Source organism: Elephantulus edwardii, unplaced genomic scaffold (genome assembly GCF_000299155.1).
Source record: "Elephantulus edwardii isolate Elephantulus edwardi_28Jun2011 unplaced genomic scaffold, EleEdw1.0 scaffold00005, whole genome shotgun sequence".
Taxonomy (NCBI): domain Eukaryota; kingdom Metazoa; phylum Chordata; class Mammalia; order Macroscelidea; family Macroscelididae; genus Elephantulus; species Elephantulus edwardii.
In genome coordinates this window covers 11642704-11664549 of record NW_006399755.1, presented here as the reverse complement: position 1 = coordinate 11664549, position 21846 = coordinate 11642704, and the positions used below count along the sequence as shown (strand labels likewise).

At 47.4% G+C, this 21846-nt stretch overlaps 2 protein-coding genes across 2 annotated transcripts in view; one reads left to right on the top strand and one right to left on the bottom strand.

Moving 5' to 3' along the window:
- Positions 1 to 1634: 1634 nt before the first annotated feature.
- On the bottom strand, positions 1635 to 19730 carry LOC102872871 (chromosome unknown open reading frame, human C1orf177). The gene is made up of 10 exons (XM_006879822.1): positions 19595 to 19730; positions 14115 to 14184; positions 13252 to 13339; positions 12322 to 12486; positions 12005 to 12127; positions 7545 to 7682; positions 7250 to 7393; positions 5517 to 5678; positions 4528 to 4653; positions 1635 to 1772 (listed from the first exon to the last, which is right to left on the bottom strand). Exons 1-10 carry the CDS (start codon positions 19728 to 19730, stop codon positions 1635 to 1637), a joined length of 1290 nt encoding a protein of 429 aa, XP_006879884.1.
- Positions 19729 to 21846, top strand: part of TTC22 (tetratricopeptide repeat domain 22) — a 37406-nt gene continuing 35288 nt past the window's right edge. Inside the window, exon 1 of the mRNA XM_006879821.1 lies at positions 19729 to 20292. Coding sequence (XP_006879883.1) covers positions 19729 to 20292 — 564 coding nt within the window. The remainder of the gene's footprint in view (positions 20293 to 21846) is intronic.

Here is a 21846-nt window from a genome sequence, read left to right as displayed (position 1 = left end):
GCTGTGTAACCATTCTGGCCTTCTTTTACTGAGTTGTTCTTCCCAACCAACATAAATTCTCACCAGCCCCTAAATATCTTATTTAATCTTGAGTTACTGTTGTCACTATGGTCCCATACAGTTCCTAAAAGAACACATGTTCAAGGCAGTTATTCTTGAAAGACAGAAGAAACAGAGGAATAGAGGCAATCACTACAGAAAAAGTGAAAAACATTTTCCCAGACAGAAGGTTCGAGTTTTCAAAGGCATCTACACCAAGCACCTTGCACAATGAATGAAAACAAATCCACATTCAGAACCATCATCATGAAAGTTCAGAACATGTAGGACAAAGAAAGGATCCTAGAAGCTTCTAGAAAAAGGCATGCAGGCAGATCACAGACAAAGGAAAACCAAATGACAACAGACTTCTCAGCAACCATGCTCAAAGACAGAAGATGGAACCAAGTTTCAAAAATTCTGAGGAAAAAACACTTTCTTTTGCAGCTTTTTATTTCTGACCAGACTATTAGGTGTAATGAGATAAATTTTTCCAGGCAAAAAGTCTACCAAACTATTTAGTCCAATCATACTTTCACAGGAAGTCATCAAAACAAGAGAGTAAATTAAGAAGGAAAACAGGAGACCGTTGGACGGAAGGGGGGAAAGTTAAGCCAAGAATTGCATTTAAAAAGCTGGTTTTCCCTGAGCAACCCTTAAAAGCTAACTAAAACAAGAAGAAGAAGAAGAAATCAACCAACAAACTTGAATTTCATGGATACTGAAATGTACATTTATTCACATTTTAAAGTTTCTAAAATAGAGATATTGCAATTGGTGCCCATTTGGGTCAATAAGAAAGAGTTCTGGCAGTGCAGAGGTTAGAGACACGCCCCCCGGCTGAAAGGTCAGTAGCCTGAACTCGTCACTCACTTAAGGAGAAGGATGTGGCAGCCTGCTTCTGTAAAGATTTCAACTTTAGAAATCTCCTATTCTGTGCTATTTGGTTTCTATGATCAGAAATGACTCAATGAAAATAGGCTTGGTTTTTACTTAGGTCAATAAAAGAAGGCAGTAGCTAACCCTTGCAAACTGTTCAGAGTTGGTCATGGGATTTCATACATACTTTCTTCCTTGTTTGTTGTTGTATAACATTGATAGGAACCAACTCATAGCTGACCCTCCAGCAGGTTTTCAGACACTTAAATTGCACCAGAGGAGATTGCTTCTCCTTCTCCAATGGAGCATCCAGAGGATTCAAACGGCATGACTTCAGGATTGCAGCACTAGGCCACCAGAGCTTAGATTTCCTAAAACAAGTTTGACTAACCTCATACATACACAAAAAACAAAACAGAAAAACAAAATACCAGGTTTACCTAGGGCAGTGTGGGCCAAGGATTAGGGGCTAATGGAATGCCTTTTCCTGCTTTAGAAAGGCTATTTCATTTAGATGTCCTCATCATCTACTCCTGTGACAGAAACGCAGCTCAGAGAGATGATCCGCCTCACACAGCCAGCCAGGGGCAGAGCCGGGATTTGAACTCTATCGTTCTCTACAGTGCCTCTGCTATCTGGTTGACATGAGGAGCTGTATTCCCGTTGGAACCAGGCATAGGGAACCGAGCATCCACCTCCCCTGAGCGCCAGTGTACTTACTGCAGAACCATATCCCAGTCTGGGTCTGAGAGGTAGCGCTTAGATTCACACATGTACAGAGATCGGTATCGCTGCCGTCTGTTCTTTGTCTCCGTCAGCCAGGTGTTGAGGTAGCGGCCCACACCCACAGGGTTCTGCACCAGGATATTTAAAAAAAAGGGGAAAACAACAACAAAAACCTTCAAAGCTCATTGTTACTGAGTCTAAACCAACTCATAGCTCCTGAGGCTGTTAAGTTCTAAGGCTGTAAATTATAAGAGAGGACAGTGCCCATCTTTCTCCTATGAAAATCACTAGTGGATTCAATTCACTAGAGAGATTAGCAGCACAACTCCCCCCATAGACCAGGTCAGCAACAAACTGAATATCTAGCTTGGAGATTTTTGGCCTAGTCCTCTCCTACATTGTTGTTATTTGCCGTGGAGTTGGAACCAACCCATAGTTGACCGTCCAGCAGCTTTTCCGAGTCAGCAGATCATATTGGAGGAGATTGTCCATCCTCCTATGAGACATCTCATAAATTCAAACCACATGCCTTTAGGATTGCAGCACAGCTTCTTACCACTAGGCTACCACACACAGCTCCTTTTTCCTACGTTGTTGTTGTTAGGTGCTGTGAAGTCGAACATGACTCATAACGACCCAATGAACAAAAGAGCTGAAGCCTGTTCTATCTTGCACCATCCCCACACTTCCTGACACACAAGAGACCATTCAGCAGTCACCGTGTCAATCTACCTGGTTGAGGATCTTCCTCTCCTTTGCCAACTCTTCACCCTTCCCAGCATCATGTCCTTCTCCTAAGGAGTATTACCTGCTAGCAACATGTCCAAAGTATGTGAGGTGAAGCCTCATCATTCTTGCCTCCAAAGAGCACTTTGACTGCACCCTCTCCAAGACATCTGTTCGTTCTCTTGTCCATCCATGGGATGTTCAGTGCTTTTCTCCAACACCACAGCTCAAAGGCGTTGATTTTTTTTTTCTGTAATCCTTATTCATTGCCCAATCTCGGATGCATGGCTAGTAATCAGAAAGACTATGGCTTGAATCAGATGCACCTTAGTCTCCAAACTGACATCATTACTCCTCAATAACTTGAAAAGAGCCCTGCAGGTTTTCCCAGTGCAATGCTTCTCCTTATTTCTTCACTGCAGGTATCAAAGGTGTTAATTGTGGATCCAAGCAAGATGAAGCTGTTGACAATTTCAATCTCCTCTCTATCCACCACAACACTGCCTATCAGTCCAGTGTAAGAATCTCTGTTTTCCTGACATTGAGATGCAATCAATACTGAAGGCTGCATTCCTTGATTTTCTATAACAAGTGCTTCAAGCCATTCTCACTTTCACCAAGCAAGGTTGTGTCATCTGCATAACACAGGCTATGGATGAGTCTCCCTCCAATCCTGATACCATTCTCCTCCACATAGTGTCCAGTTTCTTGGATAATCTGCTCGGCATACAGACTGAATAGGTATGGTGAGAGAATACAACCTTGGCACACCCCCTTCCCAATTCCAAACCATACAGTGCTCCTCTGCTCTGTTCACACAATAGCCTCTTGTTACAGGTACAAGTTTTACATGAGCACAATCAAGTGCTCTGGGATTCCCATTCTCCTCAATGTTAGCCACAACTTGGCATGATCCACACAGTCAAACGCCTTTGCATTATCAATAAAACACAAATAGACATTCTTCTGGTATCCATTAGTTTCAGCCAGGATCCATCTGACATCAGCAATAATGTCCCTGGTACCACAGCCTCTTCTAAATCCTGCTTGAACTTCTGGCCATTCCTTATCTCTGTACTGTTCCAGTCATTTTTAAATGATCTTCAGCAGTATTTTGTTTGCATGTGATATCAGTGATGTTGTTGTTGTTGTTATGTGACGTCCAGTCGTGATACTGTTCAATAATTTCCACATTCAGTTGGATCACCTTTCTTAGGAATAAATATAAACGTCTTCCAGTCCATTGATCAGACAGCCATCCTCCAGATTTCCTGGCATGGACTGGTGAGTGCATCCAAGGCTGCATTTGTTAATTAAAGCAAGTAATTGGTATCATATTGATTCCTCAGGCCTTATTCCTTTTTTTTGCCAATTCCTTCAGGGCAGCTTCTACTTCCTCCTTCATTACCATTCGCTCCCGTTCATATGGTTCTTCCTGGAATTTTTCAGTATCAATCAATTCTTTCTGGTACAGTGACTCTATATATTCCCTTCATCTTCTTTTGATGTTGAGTCATTCAATATTTTACCCATAGCACCTCCTACATTACTCCTTCCGATTCTATCCTACCCACCACTCATTCCTGGGTGATAGATATAACAGGCATCTACAGAGATGTCCAAAGACGGAACATCGCCTGGATCAAGGGCAGGATAAAGGCAGGACAGAAACTCAGCTTCCAGAAAGACCCAGTTTCAGGAGGTGGGCTGGATTGAGGTTAGGAACAAGCGACCAGCGTTTTATCCTGAGCTAGGAAAAACTTGCCTCCCAGAGAAGCCGGCCTACCACGTGAAAAAGTGGATGCCCAGGCCAGAGAAAGGCCGATCAGAGAGGTTTCCAGCCCAGGAGAAAGGGTAAAGAGACCTCAACCTCATCGCAGCCCTTCCCATCTTCCGGGAAAACTGCCTTGAGATGGTAACATGTAACTGTCTATTACCTTAACACTTACTTGGGTGCCCAAGTTAAGACCCAACCCTCCCGCGAAGGTGCAGGATGAAAGTGAGAAAAGGAGAGATGAGGAAGTAGAAGGAGTGATTATCAGGTCTGGGTTCATCTGGTGCATCATTTTCCAGGGGAGAAGAGAGCTCCCTCTCATCACCATGGACCCCCTGCCCTGTCCCACCTTTGCCTCAACCCTCCAGGGCACAGCCTCTCACCCAGCTCCCCATCGTCATCTGGAAGGCCTTTGTGCTCATCCGCTTTGAAGACATCAGGAAGGGAGGTGGGTTGACGTTCTTACTCTCCTCCTCCCGAGGAACCCACATGCCAGGACCGGATGTGGCCTAGGAGTAAGGTGAGAGCACTGGGGATTTGGAGCCAGACACACGGGCTCCAATGCAGCCCCTCCTCTCCCTGCTGGGAAACCTGGGGAAACCTCTTCCTCTCTGTGTGTCTCTATTTCCTTTTGTGACATACAGGTGATAACCCCTCCCTCAAAGGGATTAAAATTACTAGTCTATGGTATCCTTTCCTAATCCAACTCAATCTTCCACCCTGTTTCCTCACCTGGCTAGGGTGTGTAACAGGACACCTAAACTCTGGCGCTCACTCAGACTGCCGACTGGCACCACCCCTCCCAGGAGTCCTCTGGTGCCTGAGGAACTCCGCCCCTTTCCGTGACCAGAGGGAGGGAGCAGTCCTTCATTCTGGGTAGGCCCCTTATTCATAAACTGCTCCCCATAGTCTTCCTTTTCTCCAGAGCTCTGGGAAGTGGGGACTGGGTAGGTGGAGCTCCATGCTGACCGAGCACTTGCTGCCAGCTGGATGCTCTGGACTCCAAGTAAATCAAATCAGTTACCATCATGTTGATTCCAACTCCTGATGACCATGTGTGTATCAGGGTAGAACTAAGCTCCATGAGGTTTTCCATCTTAAAGTAGAGCATCAGACACACCAACCACCTTGTGGAGTGAGTACCATTATCCTCACAGAAAGGCAAGTAAACAGAGGCTTGCAGAGTGAGAGTCAGTCAGAGTGACTGATAATTGCAAAGCCAGCATTAGAAGTCAGAGAGATCTGATTCCCAAGACCAAGCTTTTCTCCCTAAAACATTTCCCTACACACACACACACACACACACACACACACACACGTGCAGGACAGCCACCTTTCAAAAGAGGAAGGCAGGCCACGGAGGCACACTGACCAGTTTGCGGGGGCACTGGCTAAGGGTGGCCCAGTAGATCCTCTCAGAAGGAGTGTTGGGATTGCGGGGAAGTTTTGAAAACACCCCATGCTTCTTCTTGTGATGGGAGTTCAGTTCATCCACAAAGCTCTTAAAATTCACCAGCTCCCTCGGCTTTTTTTTCTGAGAAACACAGAGACAGAAAGGGCTCTATCAGGTCAGGAAAATCAAGAGCCCTCCTGCTTGATCCCATTAGCAACCTGGAAAAGCAAGTGCATGCAGCAATGAGGCAGCACTGACCACCCTGTCTGAGGTGGCACCCAAGGCCAGGCTGGAGGGTGGGCTATGATGGGTGGACACAGACATCACCCACCCAGCAGTTCAGGTTAGTCTGACACGGAGCCTCTTGGAACTCCCATCTATGTGCTCACACCTACGATCCAGCTTGCATTTATCCATTCGGTTTATTCTCATCCATTTAATAGACACTGACTCAAGCATTGACAGGCTGTAGCATCTGAGAAGGGTGCCTGAGGGCCTGATGTGTTGGGAAGGATCCTTTAGTAGCTGGCCATTGGGGTGTCGGAAAGGCCCAAGAGGAGAGGCCAGATCAGCTGGCAATTTATCCCCTGGTTCAAAAGTATTTCAGTGCTTCACCACCAGCGGCTCCACCCCTGGCCAAATGCCCCACTGTCCTTTACCTTAACATATTTCATCTACTAACATCTTATCTTATTAATAACTGTGTTCCTTAGGCCATCACCTGGTCTAATCAGGCCCACTCACTGAATACGTAACCAGCAGCCCTCCAGTTGATGAAAACTCATAGTGACCCCATGTGTGCAGCGTACAGGCACAGTCCACAAGTCCTCCAAAGCTGAGATCTTTTAAGAGCAGATCACCAGGCCTTTCTTCCAAGACACCTCATGTGGGTCAATAGTCAAGTGCTTAAACCATGAGTGCCACCAAAGTGCTCCAACTGAACGCATACAACTCTCAAAAGAAAACAACCCTCAAGCTTGTTGCTGTGGCGTCAGAACCTACCTTGCTGACCCTCCAATGGGTCTCGGGACTGTAAATTGCGCAGTAGATAATTGCCTATCTTTCTCCCTCAGAGTCAATGGTAGATTTGAACCAACAGGAGGCATGGCCTTGGGGATACCAGTGCTACTCCCTACAAACTACACCTCCAGAGCTCCAGTGAATGTGTAACGGAAACAAAAAAAAAACAACAAAACAAAAAAAACCAACCAACAAAAACCAACCACAAACTCTCAAGCAAAACAAATACTTCATTTCAATAGAGCATGAATAAAGCAAAGCCATGAGATGAAAGGAAGAAAGGGAAGAAAGCAACATTAGGCTAAAATCCTACCTCAGTTTCCCCTCTAGAATGTCTCTGCTTCATTAATGGAGCGCTGTCTCTGGTTAGCCACTTGAGCTGGGTTCATGATGTCTGGACAACATTTCCAACGTGGTAGGACACCCAGCGCTGTTTTGTTTAGGCCCCTACCCAGTCCTGGCACTACAGGACATCTGCACCCCTAAGCAGTGCAAGAAAGGTACCACGTGGAGAAGATGGACTCCCTAAGATATCTACCTCAGCTGTGCCCCTAGTCAACTGTGTGACCAACCTCAGTTCCTTCACAGAAGAAAGAGCTAGTAAATACCAGTTGCTCTTGACATTGAACAGAAAGCCCTGTTGTCCCGCTGGGGAGGGACCCCTCGCCACCCCAGCACCTTGTCCAACATACCTGTACAGAGTAATGTCCATAAGGCTGGGGCTTGCTCCGGTCTCCTGTGAAAGTGTCATAAGGGCCTCGGGTACCGACTCTTTGTGCCAGGTACATCTCAATGCCACTCTTTAAGAAGTAGGTCCCTGGTCCCAGACCACTTCCCTGGATAAAAGCAGAGCAGACAGACCCTTCAGGAGAGCTGCCGAGTGAGGCAAGCTCACTGCCTTCTCAGAACCTAGGTCTCCCCACTTGGAATCCCCACTCTGGGACGGTGATGGAGGGCTGACAAGCCCTCACCAGGTCGGGGAGATACCTGATGAGTCAAGGGGAGTGGCTTGTTGGCCATCCTGCACATGAGGCCCTCGGAATGGGAGCGTTTCCACGCCTTCCTCTCCAGTCTCATGTATGGGTTGCCCTTCTCGCCATAATGCCCAGGACCTGGATAGCAGTTCTGCAGAGAGGGTTTGGAAGATGGGGGTAACATAAAGGCTATTAGTTCTTCTCCTGAGCCAGGTAGAGATACACGGAACCCTCATTTCAAGGAGGGGTGTAGAACTTTGGGATCTCTGCATTGTTGCCTGGGAGCCACCACCACCGCCCAGATATTTATTTCCAAGTTCGGACTCTTCCCTGGGACGCCCTGGCTTCTCTAGCTTATCTCCCAATGCTCCCTTCCTCCAACCGGCACTTCAATCAACGTCCTTGTCCCCAAACACAAGCCATTCTGTCCATCCTCTTTCCTTTACTTGTTCATGCTGTTACTGCCAGCGGGAATGCCTTTCTTGTCTTTATTGTCTTGGATGTATTTATAAAGTCAGCTCAAAGAAGGCTTCCTTTCCCATCAACCTCAGATTATCGCTTGCATTTTCTCAGCCAATTCCATCCCTTACACCCAGCATCACAGAGCTGCCTATGCAAGAATGACTTTCTCACTGTGCTGTGGACAGATCTGAGTTCCAATTCTGAGCTGAGCTTTATGCTTGTTGCTTACTGCTGCTGAGCCAGAGACACCACATTAGTAGCAAGATAATTGTAGCACTTTGCCCCAGGATAATGAGGATCAAGTTAAATGATGTCATGTCTGCAAAGCCCCTTGCACAATGTCAAGCATGCATTGACCACAAAACCCCACTGCCATTAAGTCAATGCCGACTCATGGCGGCCCTATAAAATGCCTCAAAGGGTTTCTACAGCTATATTCTTATGGAAGAAGATTGCTACATCTCTCTCCTGAGAGCAGCTGGTGGGTTGAAATGCAAGTCTTTCAGTTAGCAGTGACCACTGTGTCATCAGGGCCCCTGTATGGTGACCACAGGCACATGCTAAGCTAGGGGCAGGAAGAGGTATGAAGGCTGAGAATTGTGGGTGGAATCATCATCTGCGACCTCAACTGCTAGAGTTAGAAGTGTGGCCTTGAATGGGAAGAGCTCATTCTATAACGTATGTGGGTGAGTGTGGATTTAGGTAGGGAGCCTGCTGCCCTGCACCTTTTAGCCACACGAGGTCACTACTGATCCGCAGACAGCTTGGTCCTACCCACCTCTGGCCCCTGGAATTTGGCCCTGGGAAAGCAGTCTAAAGAGGTTGACCTGGAACCCAGTGGGAGGAGTTGCAGGGAGTCCACCCTGGGAAGTTAAAAATATGCATTGCCTCTTTTCAGGGCTGAGAGTGCCCAGGGGCATGTGGCGAAAACACCGCAGGGGGAAGCTGGATCCCTGCACTGTGTGTCAAGTATTTTACAAGCCTACGCATCTTAACCCTGGCAGAAACACAAGGGGAAAATTAACCGATAGCTAGTTACCAAAATGACAACTATAGCAGTCCCATGTGCATTAGAGTAGAACTCTCTGTTCCACAGGAATTACAATGGCTGGTGTGTTGGGTTTTTTTTGTTTGTTGGTTTGGTTTGGTTCCTTTTTTTTTTAAGTACATCACCAGGCCTTTCCTCAGAGGCATCCCTGGGTGGACTCAAACTTTGAACTTTTAAGCCAGCAACCCCGCTGAATGTATTAGCCATTTATCTCCTGCTGTTGTTAGGTGTCATGGAGTCAGCTCCCACTAACAGCGACCTTGTGTACAACAGAATGAAACACTTCACCGCCCCCACAATCTCTGCTGTGCCCACTGATGCAGTTACTGTTACCAAGGATCTTCCTTTCTGGTACTTGCCCCTCGATTTTTTTCAAGCACAATGTGCTGGGACCATGCAAAAAAACTTGGTATTAACAGAGAAACAGAGTCACTGAGAAGTAAGTAAACTCACCTCTGCAAAGGGGCAGCACTAGGCTTTCACTCCCAGACTCAACATCTTTCTGAGCCCCTAGTAATTGCACCTGGCTCAGAGCCCTGGGTTGGGCTAAAAGAGGGATGTAGAAGGCGAAAACATGAACCACCTGGATGACTAGTGGATGTGGAGGAGGTAGAAGGAAGAGGAAACGTGTGTGTCTGTGCAAGCACAGCACATGTATGCGTGCCCATGTGTGTTTGTGTGGGGGTGTGTGCATGTGTTGGGGGTACTTCGGGATTTTTAAAGCTCTGGGGGCGTAAACGTTAAAGTACTCAGCTACTAAGAAAAAGGTTGGTGTTTCAAACACAAGAGATGGTTGCAGGAGTATGATATGGCAGCCTACTCCAGTTAAAGTTTACAGCTTAGAATCCCTACAGGGTAGTTCTACTCTGTCCTAGACAGTCACTATGAGTTGGAATCAACTTGATGGCAACGCGTTTGGGAGACTTTTAGGGTGGAGGTAAAAGTGCAGAGGGAGGAAGGTGGGGGGCAGCACTGACTGCCATCAAAGGACGAAGTTCCGAAACCAGACAAGTCAACACTGCATTTGCCAGGGCTACTGGGAGACTTCCTCGGGCTGTGATAGCTGTGTTCTCCCCAGAGAAGGCTTCCTGCTCCACCCCAGGTGCCTGAAGTTTTGGTATCAGCACCAGGAAGCACGTGAAGAGTGGTCAATGCTTTCTGCACTGGTGGTGTTTACAGAGCTGCAGTGATGGGGGTACAGTGGGTTCCCAGAGACTCAGAGGCCTCCTGGTTTTCAGTCCATATCTCCAGACAGGATGAAACTAAGAAAGATGGGCCTTGGATCATGAGCTCCCAAGGCTGCCGGCCCCGCTCTTTCATTTGACTCCTTCACCTGCCCAGCGCTGATTATAGGGGAGAGGCCTAGCCATGGTCCCTGCAGCAGCAAATGTGGAGCCCAAAGGAAGAGGAGCAGCCCAGATGCAGGAACAAGCCTTGGCATTTTCACCCCCCCACACACACACGCAATGTTCAAGCTTCACTTCACCACTCACTCTTGCACACTCAACAAACACTCCTAGACATTCCGAAACTGAGGACTGGGGCCACGGAAAGGAAACAGGCAGCTTCAGCCTTGTCTCTACCACCTCTGCCGTTAGATGAACCTGTTATCCAACCCCATCAACCACACACAGTCCAGGAACAAAAATCGAGAGTAAATGAAGCCAAGCCTGTGGGTAAAGTGGACACCTTGCCAGCCCTGTGACCATGGATGGTGACTTCACCTTTTTGGGCACCAGCTTTCCTCCCACTTTTTTCCCCTCCCACTTTTAAATAGAGGTAATAATTATGCCCTCTTCATAGAGCTGTTGTGAGGACTAAGTGGAACGGTGTGGCATGCGGTGAGTGCTGTGTTAGTGTCCACCACTATTACTTTAGGCTAGAAGGTGATGACTTCTCTTTAAATGCCTTTAGGCATCCACCTGAAAGTGCTTCCACTTGTCCTTTGAATCAATAAGGAGTAGTTGCCAACCTCCAGTTGGAAACAGTGGTTTCCAGTCTCCATGACAGTTTTCCATGACGGTTTCACAGTGGCTGCACTAGTCTCTGACACCACCACCACCACCACGTATAGGGGGAAGGTCTTGGCTTTGGGGCTGGACAGTCCCATGGTCAATCCCAATTCTCTCCCTGTCAGCTGTGCACCCCACGCAAGTTCTTTCCCTCTCTGAGCCTCTAGGTCCTCTTCTGGATCCATTGTAAAGAATTAAAATGTGGTGGAGACGTGGCACTTAGCAAGCATATATGTGCTCATTTCATCCCTAAATACTTCCTGTGTGCCTACAATGTGCCTGCCACCCCAAGCCTCACCTTCACAACCAGGGTGCTCTTCTAAAAAAAAAAAGGTTAAAACCCAAACCCTCCACTGCCGCCTGCCTTGGCAACAAGCTCCTCATGACCCAGCCACTCACTCCTCTGCCCCTTATATTCCTCCAAGTCCTGCCCACTCTTCTCCAGCCATACTGGCTTCCTACGTTTTAAGTTAACCTTTGCTTTTCCTGCTGCCTGGAATGGTCTCCCCCAGACACCCCAAGTCTCTGATACCACCAGAGTACAGACCTTTTCGTCATTGGATTCCCAGGGTCTACAATGTACGGCATTTGGTAGGTGCTCAATCATTACTTGGATGAAAAGCTGGATGGGTGGAAGTCTATATGGATATATACATGGTTGAATCTGTTGGACACCTACTATGTGCCAGGCACTTCTAGGAACCCAAAGATCAATCAGGCCTGTTGCTGGCTGCAGGAAGCTCCCCACTTGGTGAGGAAGACAGATACAGGAATATATAACAGGTAGGCTAAAGTTGAAGACATTGGATAGCAGAGAGGACAACAGGGTCCCTAAGGACAGCCTGGGCAAACCTGGAGAAGAGACGGATAAAAAAAAACAAAACAAAACACCACCCAGGCTGAATGCTCTACAGAGAGTTGGGGTTTGCAAAAATACATGAGAACACCTACCCCAATGACTCCTCGGAAGCGGACCTCCCCAGAACTGAGCAGTCCCCGAGTGCTGCTTGGCTTCTGTTTCAACAGTTCCAAGAAGTCTTTGAAGTTGTAGGAGCCAGGCCCCAGCTTTTCCTTCTGCCCCAAGAGAAGGGAGATTGGAAGTTAAACTAAACTTTGGAAGGTCCACACAGGAAGGAGATTAACAGGCAGGGACAATGGTATTCACTCGAGGTTGCGTTCCACCTGATCCGGAAGCCACATTTGAAGTAGTCACCAGCGGCCAGGGGCCTGGCACACAAAGGAGCAAGGACCGTGAGCTAGGGCCTTACCTGCATCTGCTTCTCTTTCATGAGGGCCTGGTATTGGAAGTGGGGCAGCTGTGTCAGCCGGGTGGCTTCCTGGGCCTTGGCCCAGCCTGTGTCCACCTCCTTGCTCAGTTTCTTATTGCTGAAGCATGTCTCCTTGGAGCTGTAGGTCCCAGGTCCTATGTGGGACTGAGTCAGAGAGAAGTCAGAGGCACATAAGCCTTACAAATCCAAGTCACCCACAAAGCAAGCTATCCCCAGCCCCTTCCCCACCCAAAGGTAGAGAAACAAACAGTGCCTTTTCTCTGTCCTCCCCAACAGCAGGCCTGGCATCAAGGGACCTGGCACCTAACCATGACATCCTCCTCTCACTCAGGCAACTGTTATACTTTGCCAGGCTTTTTATTACTCATATTCCCTCCTTTAGTCCTGGGGCAGCATTAGAAAGTCTCTGCTATTAACCCCATTCATTGAGAACAACTTGTTCAAAAGCCCCAGCTAATGAGTGGAAGGTAGTGTTAGGAATGGAATCCAGCTCTCCGAGGTTCCAAACTCAACACTCTTCACCCTGTAACCCCAAGAGTCAAAGAATAATCCGTAGGAGAAAGATGGACAATCTCTTTCCTTGTGATTAACTGCTTCTGAAAACCCACTAGAGAGTCAGCTATGGGTCAAGTCCAACTCTATGGTACACAACAGCAACGCAGGGTTTTCTTGGCTATGATGCTTATGGAAGCTGATCACCAGGCCTTTCTTTCAAGGTGCTTCTACAGTTCCCTGTATACTAAGCTTATACTTAATTCACTGATCCACGTTCTGCATCATACTCTGTGCTGTGGGCAGTGGTCACATCCCTCTCATAGAGCTCAGAGCTCTGGAAGTAGGAGCAGAGGTTGCCCACCACAGTAGGAACACACAGAGGATGAGTGGCTAAGGCTGCCTCTCCCAACTTACCACGCCCACGGAGTAATGTCTGGAGTATGGGGCCTCAGTGAAGGTGCTAAACTTCTTCCGGTTGGGATGAACAGCAGAAACATCAAACCTGTCAGGAAGTGGAAGGCCAGTAAGGGTGTTGCTGCCACCCAGACACTTGCTTGAGCATTCCTGGGCTTCCCAGGGAAGGGGGACTTTGGAGCAGACCCATGAAAGATGAGCAGGGTTTCTTCAGTGGCTTTGAACATATCCAGGCTGCCCCCCACCTCAGGGTCTTTGCCCCTGTTGATTCCATTTACTTAAATATTCCCTACCAGTGTCCCCAAAGTCTTTGCTCCAAAGTCATTTTTTCAGTATAACCTCACTCCTACCCCCAGGCCCCACCATATTCTTCAGTTCCTTCTCCCAACTCCATTTCCCTCTCTGCTGCTCATGGGCAGCATTTCCCATGCTTCCTTTCAGTTTCTTATCCATCCAGCCACTCTCCTCCCTCAAAGGGGGAAAATTCCACAAGTAAAGAGCTCTTCTCCTGTTAGTTCGCTGTGTCATCCCTGATCCTAGAACAGTGCCTGACACATAGTAGGTGTTTTCTTGCTTGTATTTTGAATGTGTACTTGAAGTAAAACAATTGATTGAAGTCCCAGACTTGTGAGGGAGTGTGACCATTTGGCTTCTTTGAACCTAGTGCATAGTATGACGTGCTTCTAATGACTTTGAACAATTTTACAATGGTAAAGAACTTTACACAGAGAAGTGTAAAGGTTTGAGTCAAAGAAGGGAAGTCCCAACCTTTGTTTGAGAATGAGTTTGTTTAAGGTGTACAGTGGGCCTCCAGGGTCTCCCAGGACTCACATCGGCCGCTCCAGCCCCCAGCCTTCCCCCACCTGGCGCTCTGAACCCCGAAAGGGGCCCCGCTGAACCACTTGCAGGCCATGGCGCCAGGCCTCCCAAGTCCTCAAGGTGTGACGGAGCCCCGCCTCTCACTCCTGGGCTCCTCCTTGGCTCCGGGTGCTGGGCGCAGCCGCTGCCATGGCAACCCAGACCTTACATTCCACAGAGAACTGCGCGCGCCTCCGCCCGCATTCTGCGCTCTCTCTGACTCTTTCATTCTAAAGCATGCTCAGCGCTGCCTTCCTAGACAGCCTTCCCTGGCGCCTGCAGATGCGATGACCCCTCCTGGTGTTTAATATGCATGCCATGTGGTCGGATTTGAGAGTCATTTGTTGAACTGTCGTCTGGTTTCCAGCTTTATCCCACCACCCAGCCTGGGGCCTGGCAGAACGAAGGTTCAGCCGATGCTTCTTAAATGTCCATCCTTTGCTGATGGGAAAGCTGAGGACCTCGGAAAAGGCAAAACTTTAGCAAAGAAGAGTATCTATGTGGTCTGCACCACTTAAGGGAGAAAAGAGAGGAAGAAGGAAGCACATTGCAGAGACCTGACTGCAGTCATCATGTCCAGACACCTATTTTCTCCCCTGACACCCACTCTGGGCAGGCACTATGTAGGGTGCCTGGGACCCAGAGTGATTCATCTCTTTTCTTAAAGACTAAATGAAGGGAACAATGCTCACAGAACCTGTGTGAAAGGAAAGATGCACAAAGCAGGGCAGATTTCCTGAAGAAAGAGAATCTCAAACTTAACATTGAAACACACCTACTTGGCCAGGCAAAGAAAGGAGGATATATTTCCTCACCAGACGGCATGGTCAGCTCTCTTCTCTCCATGCCTTTGCCTCCCACCAGTACCTGTCATCTTCAGCATTAGCCACTATTTGTTATGATCTACACAGTCAAATACTTTTACATAGTCGATAAAACATAGCCCTGGTACTGTCTACTTTCGAACATGATGCATCTGACATCAGCAATGATATCCCTAGTGCCACAGGCGTCTTCTAAACCCAGTTTGTATTTCTGGCAGTTCTCTGTAACTGTTCTGTGTTCTGTTCTAGCTTTTTTTTTTTTTTTTTTTTTTTTTTTTTTTATAATCTTCAGCAAGATTTAGCTTGCATGTGATATTGTTTTATAATTTCCACACCGTTTTGGGGAGTGGGAATAAATATATGAATCTCTTCCAGTCAGTCTGTCCTCCAGATTTCCTGACACAACCTGGTGAGCACATCTGAGGCTGCACCTATTTGTTGAAATATCTAAATTGGTATTCCGGTCAATTTGTGGGGCCTTATTTTTGGCCAATTCCTTCAGAGTAGCTTGAACTTCCTCCTTAATCATGGTTGGTTCTTGGGTATATGATACTTCTTGAAAAAGTTCTGTGTCAGACAATTTTTTTTGGTACAATGACTCTGTGTACTATTCCTATCTCTTTTAGATGCTTTCTAGACCACTCAATATATTGCCTAAAGCATCCTTATGTATTCCAACTCACAGCTTTAGTCCCTTCAGCCTGAGAAGTTCTTCCATTTTTACTTTCTGAGTCCAACTCTTTGTGTATTTCGTTATCATACTTCGCTTTGTCTTTGCAAGCTACCCTGTGAAATCCCCCGTTCAACTCTTTACTTCCTCATTCCTTCCCTTTGTTTTGACTCCCTGGCATTCCTCCTCTGTCTCTATAATGACTTTTTTCTTTCTTCATAGATGCTATTCTTTTTTATTTTTAATATTATTTAATGCTGCATTATTTACTCCTGAGCCATAATTTTTTTTGTTTCTCCAATTTCTTCTGGGCAACCTCCTCTTCTGGTTTAGGAACAGTCTGTTACTTGTCAGTAAGGATCATCTCAATATGGGAGGGGGAGCTCATGTAAGGGCTAATCTGACCATGAGCTCTGTAAATGTGGTGACATACCTTGGGAGCTTTGTTCACCTGGATGTGCTCAGTGACCAGAGAAATAACACCTAAACCCTTAAGTTCAGCATTACTCTATTTTTTTTAAGCATATTCACCAAAACCTGAGCACTCTTTGGGCCACCAACCCTGTACCTAACCACATTCATTGGTCTGGGCACACCTACTAACTCTACCATTGTGACACCAGAATGGGACAAACAGCTTCTGCAAAGTGACATCTTTCAAATACTTGGTGGTCTTCTGGATATGCATACCCTTGGTAGCCTGAGCAGTTTTCTGGGTGTTCTTAAAATGAACCCAGAGATTTGAGCCCCTTGATTTGCATGATTTTGTGTGATTTTTCTGGGTCGAGTAGCGAACCATTTGGGTAGATCACCTGAGGCCACTCACAGGAAAAGCATGTATGATATTCTTGGTATCATCCCACAGCTCCTCTGGTCTTCATTCATTAGTGTTCAAGGCCTCAAACCTGTTCTTGAGGTGATTTTTAAATTCAAGTAGGATAGACTCAAGGTCATATTTTTGTTTTTCTGGATTTGTTTAATTTTCTTTAGCTTCTTCTAAAAGCAAATTGAACTTGCACATGAGTAGTTGATGGTCTATTTCACAGTCAGCATGTGGCCTGGTTTTTACAGCTGATACTGAGCTTCTCCAATGATTTTTTCCACAGATATAATCAATCTGATTCCCATATTGTCCATCAAATGAAGTCCATGCATATAGTTGCTATTTGTGACTTGTTTGTTTAGTATTTACTATGGCTTGGGTTTAAGTTTACAGAGCACATTCATTTCACACTAAACTACACATACACAGAGAGAGAGAGAGAGAGAGAGTGAGTTTGGGGTGGCTTTTTGTTTTACTGTATGCAGATATTTTTTTAAAAAAATTTTATTCTTTGTTGCACATTTTCTTCTCCCTCTCTCTCCCTCAGCCCACCCCACAATGCATCCATTGTTTCAGATTGTCATACATATAACACCTAATCATATATTCTTTTTGCCATTTTTTTAATAATAGGTGTTTATGTGGTTCATGCCTGCCCAAGGATGCTACCAAAAAGGTACAAAATTCTATCATTTCATCTCCTGCCTCAACTCTATCACCAAGTCTGTATTTTTTTTTCTTTCTGTTGTGTGTGTATCATCAAATCAGATCCAACTGGCACTGGAGGAGACTACCCTTCCTTCTCCAGCGGAGCATCTGGTGGATTCAAACCGCAAACCTTCGGGATTGCAGTGCAGCTTCTTGCCACTAGGCTACCAGAGTTCCCTTCAAGTCTGTATTTTTGGCACATAGTAAGTTATCAAAGAAAAGTAATTTCCAGTACTCTTACAATAACCAAGAGTAAGCATTATGTCTAATTCTCTCTCCATGTGAGAGTGTGTGTGTGTGTGTGTGTGTCCAGGGTATAGTGCCTGACATATTAATGCTCAATAAACGCTGAATTGGTTGAATGGCAGATAAGTAATTTAATCTAGTCCAACTTCCCCATAATAAGTAAATTCTCAAAGACACTCACCTATACTTGAACTTTTGCACTGCTACGTCCTAACAGATGGCCTTGGGCACATTACCACCAATCTCTGGACTTTCATTTCCTTGTTGCTGACATTGATGTTTGGTTGTGGCTTCCTGTAGGAGCTGTTTTGTGGTGTCAGTGAGTTGTAGATGTGTACACATTGAATTATTAGTGTGGCCCACACCCACTTACATTGCTCCTTCTCTCCTGGCCTGAGTCTCCAGGCTGCAGAACTGATGGAAGAGTGACCACAGAGTTCAGGCCAGGAACCCCTCGGCTGGGAATCCTGGCTGCCAGGCAGGCCAGAGCAGGCTGGCGTGAGTTAGGCCCACAGCAAAGCCGCCAGTCCTAGTCTTCCCAAAGCCTTTCTGTCTCAATCATTTCCTTAGCATAACTCTTTCATTCTCTCCAGTGGCCCTATTATGACCCCCGTCCTGCCCCCATTCTACTACAGAAGCGAAAACTAAGGCTGAGACAGGGAGAGTAACTTGTCCTGGTCTCATTCTGAGGTATGCGGTTACCCTGTGGATATGGGACTCATAATTAGATTTAGGAACTCAGTGGTTTTAAGAGTGTCTAACCCACCTAACCTCCAAAGCCATCTGTTAAGTCAAGAGAGTTAAGCGAAGCTTCTCAGTCAGGATTTCCGCTTCTCCGGTGCAGTCTCTGCCTTCAGCCCTCCATTCCTTCTGTCACTCTCTATCGTGCTGAAACCTCCAGTCCCACCACACAGGGTACTGCTGAATCTCCAGGTCTTCTCACATGCCTTCCCCCCTTTGCTGGAATACTCCCACTTAAACCTCTCACACACATCTTCTTTATCTAAGAGTCAGTCTGAACAAAAGCCAAGCTTTCTCGGAGTCCATTTATGCCTCTCTCAAGCCAGGAAAAACTTGGATTTCATCTCATTATCACCAGCAATTTTCACTGGCAATTTTTCATCTAAAAAAGTGTTAATTTTTTTTAATACACAGGTGAAAAATGGTACCAGAATATTGTGTTCATTTGCATTTTTACAATTCAAGTAAAATCTTTTTTCTAAGTTGACTAATTGTTATTTCCTTTTGAAGATGTTGATCTGTTTTGCATGCATCTCCAGAAGCCAATCTTAGGTGGAATGAGGAGTGTGGTTGTGTATGACTGAGTCAGAGCTGACCCTCCAGTGGGTTTTCAGAGGCAGTAAATGTTAAAGGAGGAGATCGTCCATTATTCTCCCGCAGAGCAGCTGGTGGATTGAAACCACACACACCTTTGCTTTGGCAGCACGAGTCCTTACATCAAGACACAAGCCTTCAGGTTAGAGGTTAAATCCAGTCCTAGGGGAAAGACAGGCAAAAGTAAGAAGGGGCCAAGAGTGGTGTGGGAGTCCACAATTACCAGGTCGCCCCTAGTATCTCCTGTACCCCTACGGGAGAGATTGTCATGTTCATCTTAGGCAGGCAGAAACCGAGGCACAGAAGATGAAGTGACTGGACCAAGGTCACACTTGATTAGAGATGGAGAACGGGGATTAGAGGCAGCCAGAGGAGCTGCCCATAATCTCTCCACAGTGGCCCAGTGCTTAGTAGAGATGAGGCAAGAGAAATCCCCGCAGGGAAAGCCTATTTAAGTAATGGTTAAGGGAAAAAGTAAGGGAAGTGGCAGAAAATTCGTAAGGAAAAAGAACCCGGAGGAACAGCGAGGGAAGGACCAGTTCCACCTCTCCCAGTCATGGGGCTGGCGTGGACAGAGTGCAGCAGCACTCACGGAAGGAGGGCCTAGCTAGACTCAGCACACCAAGCCTGGCTTGCCCCCCGCCCCCCCCCCAATTTCGTCCTCTTTTTCACGTCCTCTTTTTCCTGCGAACCTCAGTTTCCTATCTACTGAGCAGAGTGAAGACAGGCCTTCTGCCACATGTTGTGTTTGAGCATCTGATTTGATAATACAGCTGTTTTTCTGGAGCACCTGGTTGTGCAATAAAGTCGTCTAAGAGCCGATGAGAGCGAAAGCGGAAACACCCACAGGGCTCTCCTGCAGCGTACGTCAGTACCCACCCATCCCCAGGAGGCGCCCAGCCGCTGGAGCCTCTGCAGCACTGACCCTCGCCCGCCGCCGGTCACTCAGGACGGCTCCATTCACTGCCCTCCGCAGACTCCGAGGCAAGGCCCCAGGAGCCCGTGGGGCAGCCATGGCGGAGCCAGAGGCCACAGTGGAGGACCTGGACGCCCTTATCGACGACTTGGACTACCTGCCGGGCCACTTCCACCTGGAGATGCAGCTAAACTTCGAGCCTAGCTCAGCAGCTCCGCTCCGCGCAAGGGACTTGAAGCTACAACGGGAAGGCCTGCGACAGGAGCTGGAGCTGGCGGCGGCCCCGCACCGGCCCGCCGTGCGCCACCTCCTGGGCGTCTTCGCCTTCTACCTGGACGAGCTAACCGAGGCCCGCGAGTGCTTCCTCCAGCTCACCCGCGACGACCCGGGGAACCTCAACGCCTGGGCCAACTTGGCGCATGTATACGGGCGGCTGGGGCAGGAGGATGAGGAAGAGGAGTGTGCCGGTCGGTTGGCAGCTCTCATGGGGCTGGCTGCTGGCCCAGAGGCCGCCGGGGACCCCGTCCGAGCCGCGCGCTGCCTGGCGGAGCAGGGCTACGCGCATGGCTTCGATGTGGGCTGCGCCAGCGCGGAGGAGCGCGCGCGTGTGCTGACAGCGGGCATCGCGCTCTACGACAAGGCTTTGGGCTACGCCAAGCAGGTGGGTGACGCCTGGTCTGGGGTCATGGCCCCTTGTGTCTGTAGGGATTCCATCCCAGCACCTCAAAATCTTCCAAATCTTGACCTTTTGGCTTCCCTATTACCTTCCCTTTGTACCTCTCCTGTTCTGCACCCCAGATGTAGACCAGGCTCCTCTTTCCTGCTCTAAGGGATGGGTCCATTTCCTAGCTGCCTCCTAAGTCTCTCTTCTCGCAATGTTGCAGATTCATCAATTCATCCCCTTCCTTTGATCTTCCAGGTTGATATCTGACCACGTGTCTGAGCACCCCACTAATGCCACAACCAGATATGACACCAGAAAACTTGTGCAGCAGCTTTGCTTCCTCACTTTCCCTTAGGTATTTTCTATTAGACCCCTGGTCTTGGCCACCCAACCTCCTCCTATCGGTGAGGTCTGGCTCCTGTGCAGCCTCCCTCTGCTAGGCAAGTCTCCATCATTTCCTGCCTGGACCGGCGTGGTCTTTGCCCTCCTCCATAGGGTCTTGCCTTTCCGTTTACCTGCTTATCCTTCCACCTTATCTGCCGTTCTGCTGTCAATGTCATGGTGCTTTTTTTTTCCCAAAATTTACTTTTTTTATTAATTTCAATGAAAATCTACAGAGACTTAGGGTTTCCAATCATTCATTGCTGCATTTTTCTCCCTGCCCACTCCCTCCCCCCTCAATTCACTCTTCACCTTGAAAAGTAAAAATCTTTCATTGTTATGCAATACCTCCCCCACAAGTCCACTCCACTGTACTGCCCTCATTCCTGACATGACAATAATACCCAAACATATATCCCTTTTAAACAGCTCTCTCCCTCATCTGTTGCAATGCAGTATACATCGTTCCCCCTCTCCTTCTCTGTCTTCCTTCAACCCCAATGTCAGTACCGTTTTACAACAGTGGCCATAATCCAATATTTGTCCTTTTGTGACTGAGATACTTCACTCAGTATAATGTCCTCCAGGGTCATCCATTTCACATATTTCATGAGTTCCTTATTTTTCAATGGTGCATAGTATTCCATTGTGTGACTATACCGGAGCTTCTCTATCCATTCGTTTGTTGATGGGCGCTTGGGTTCTTTCCAGCTCTTTGCTATTGCAAACAAAGCCACAATAAACATGGATTTGCAAAGATGCTTAATCTTGCTGGTCATGTCCCTCAGCAGCTTACAGTCCTCCATGGCATCCTACTGCCCAGCACATAAATCTGAGGCTCTTGGGTGGTTATTTGAGTCCGTCTCCACATGACCTACTTCTCCACCTTCCTTCTGCCAGAATCCCTCTGCAATCTCGATGTGTGCCCCCTTCTCCTTTCTCGTGTTTCCCATGAGGGAGAAGTCTCCTTAGCCTCTGTGAGCCTCAGCTTCCTCATCTGTAAAGTAGGGACATTCTTCATTTGGTTGCTATTAGTTGTTGTCAAGAGCCATGTGGTGCAGTGCTTAAGCACTGTGCTTCTAATGGGAATGGTTGCAGTGTTAACTCAGGAGAAAAATGTGGCAGTCTGCTTCTATAAAAATGACAGCTTTGGAAACTCTACAGAGCAGT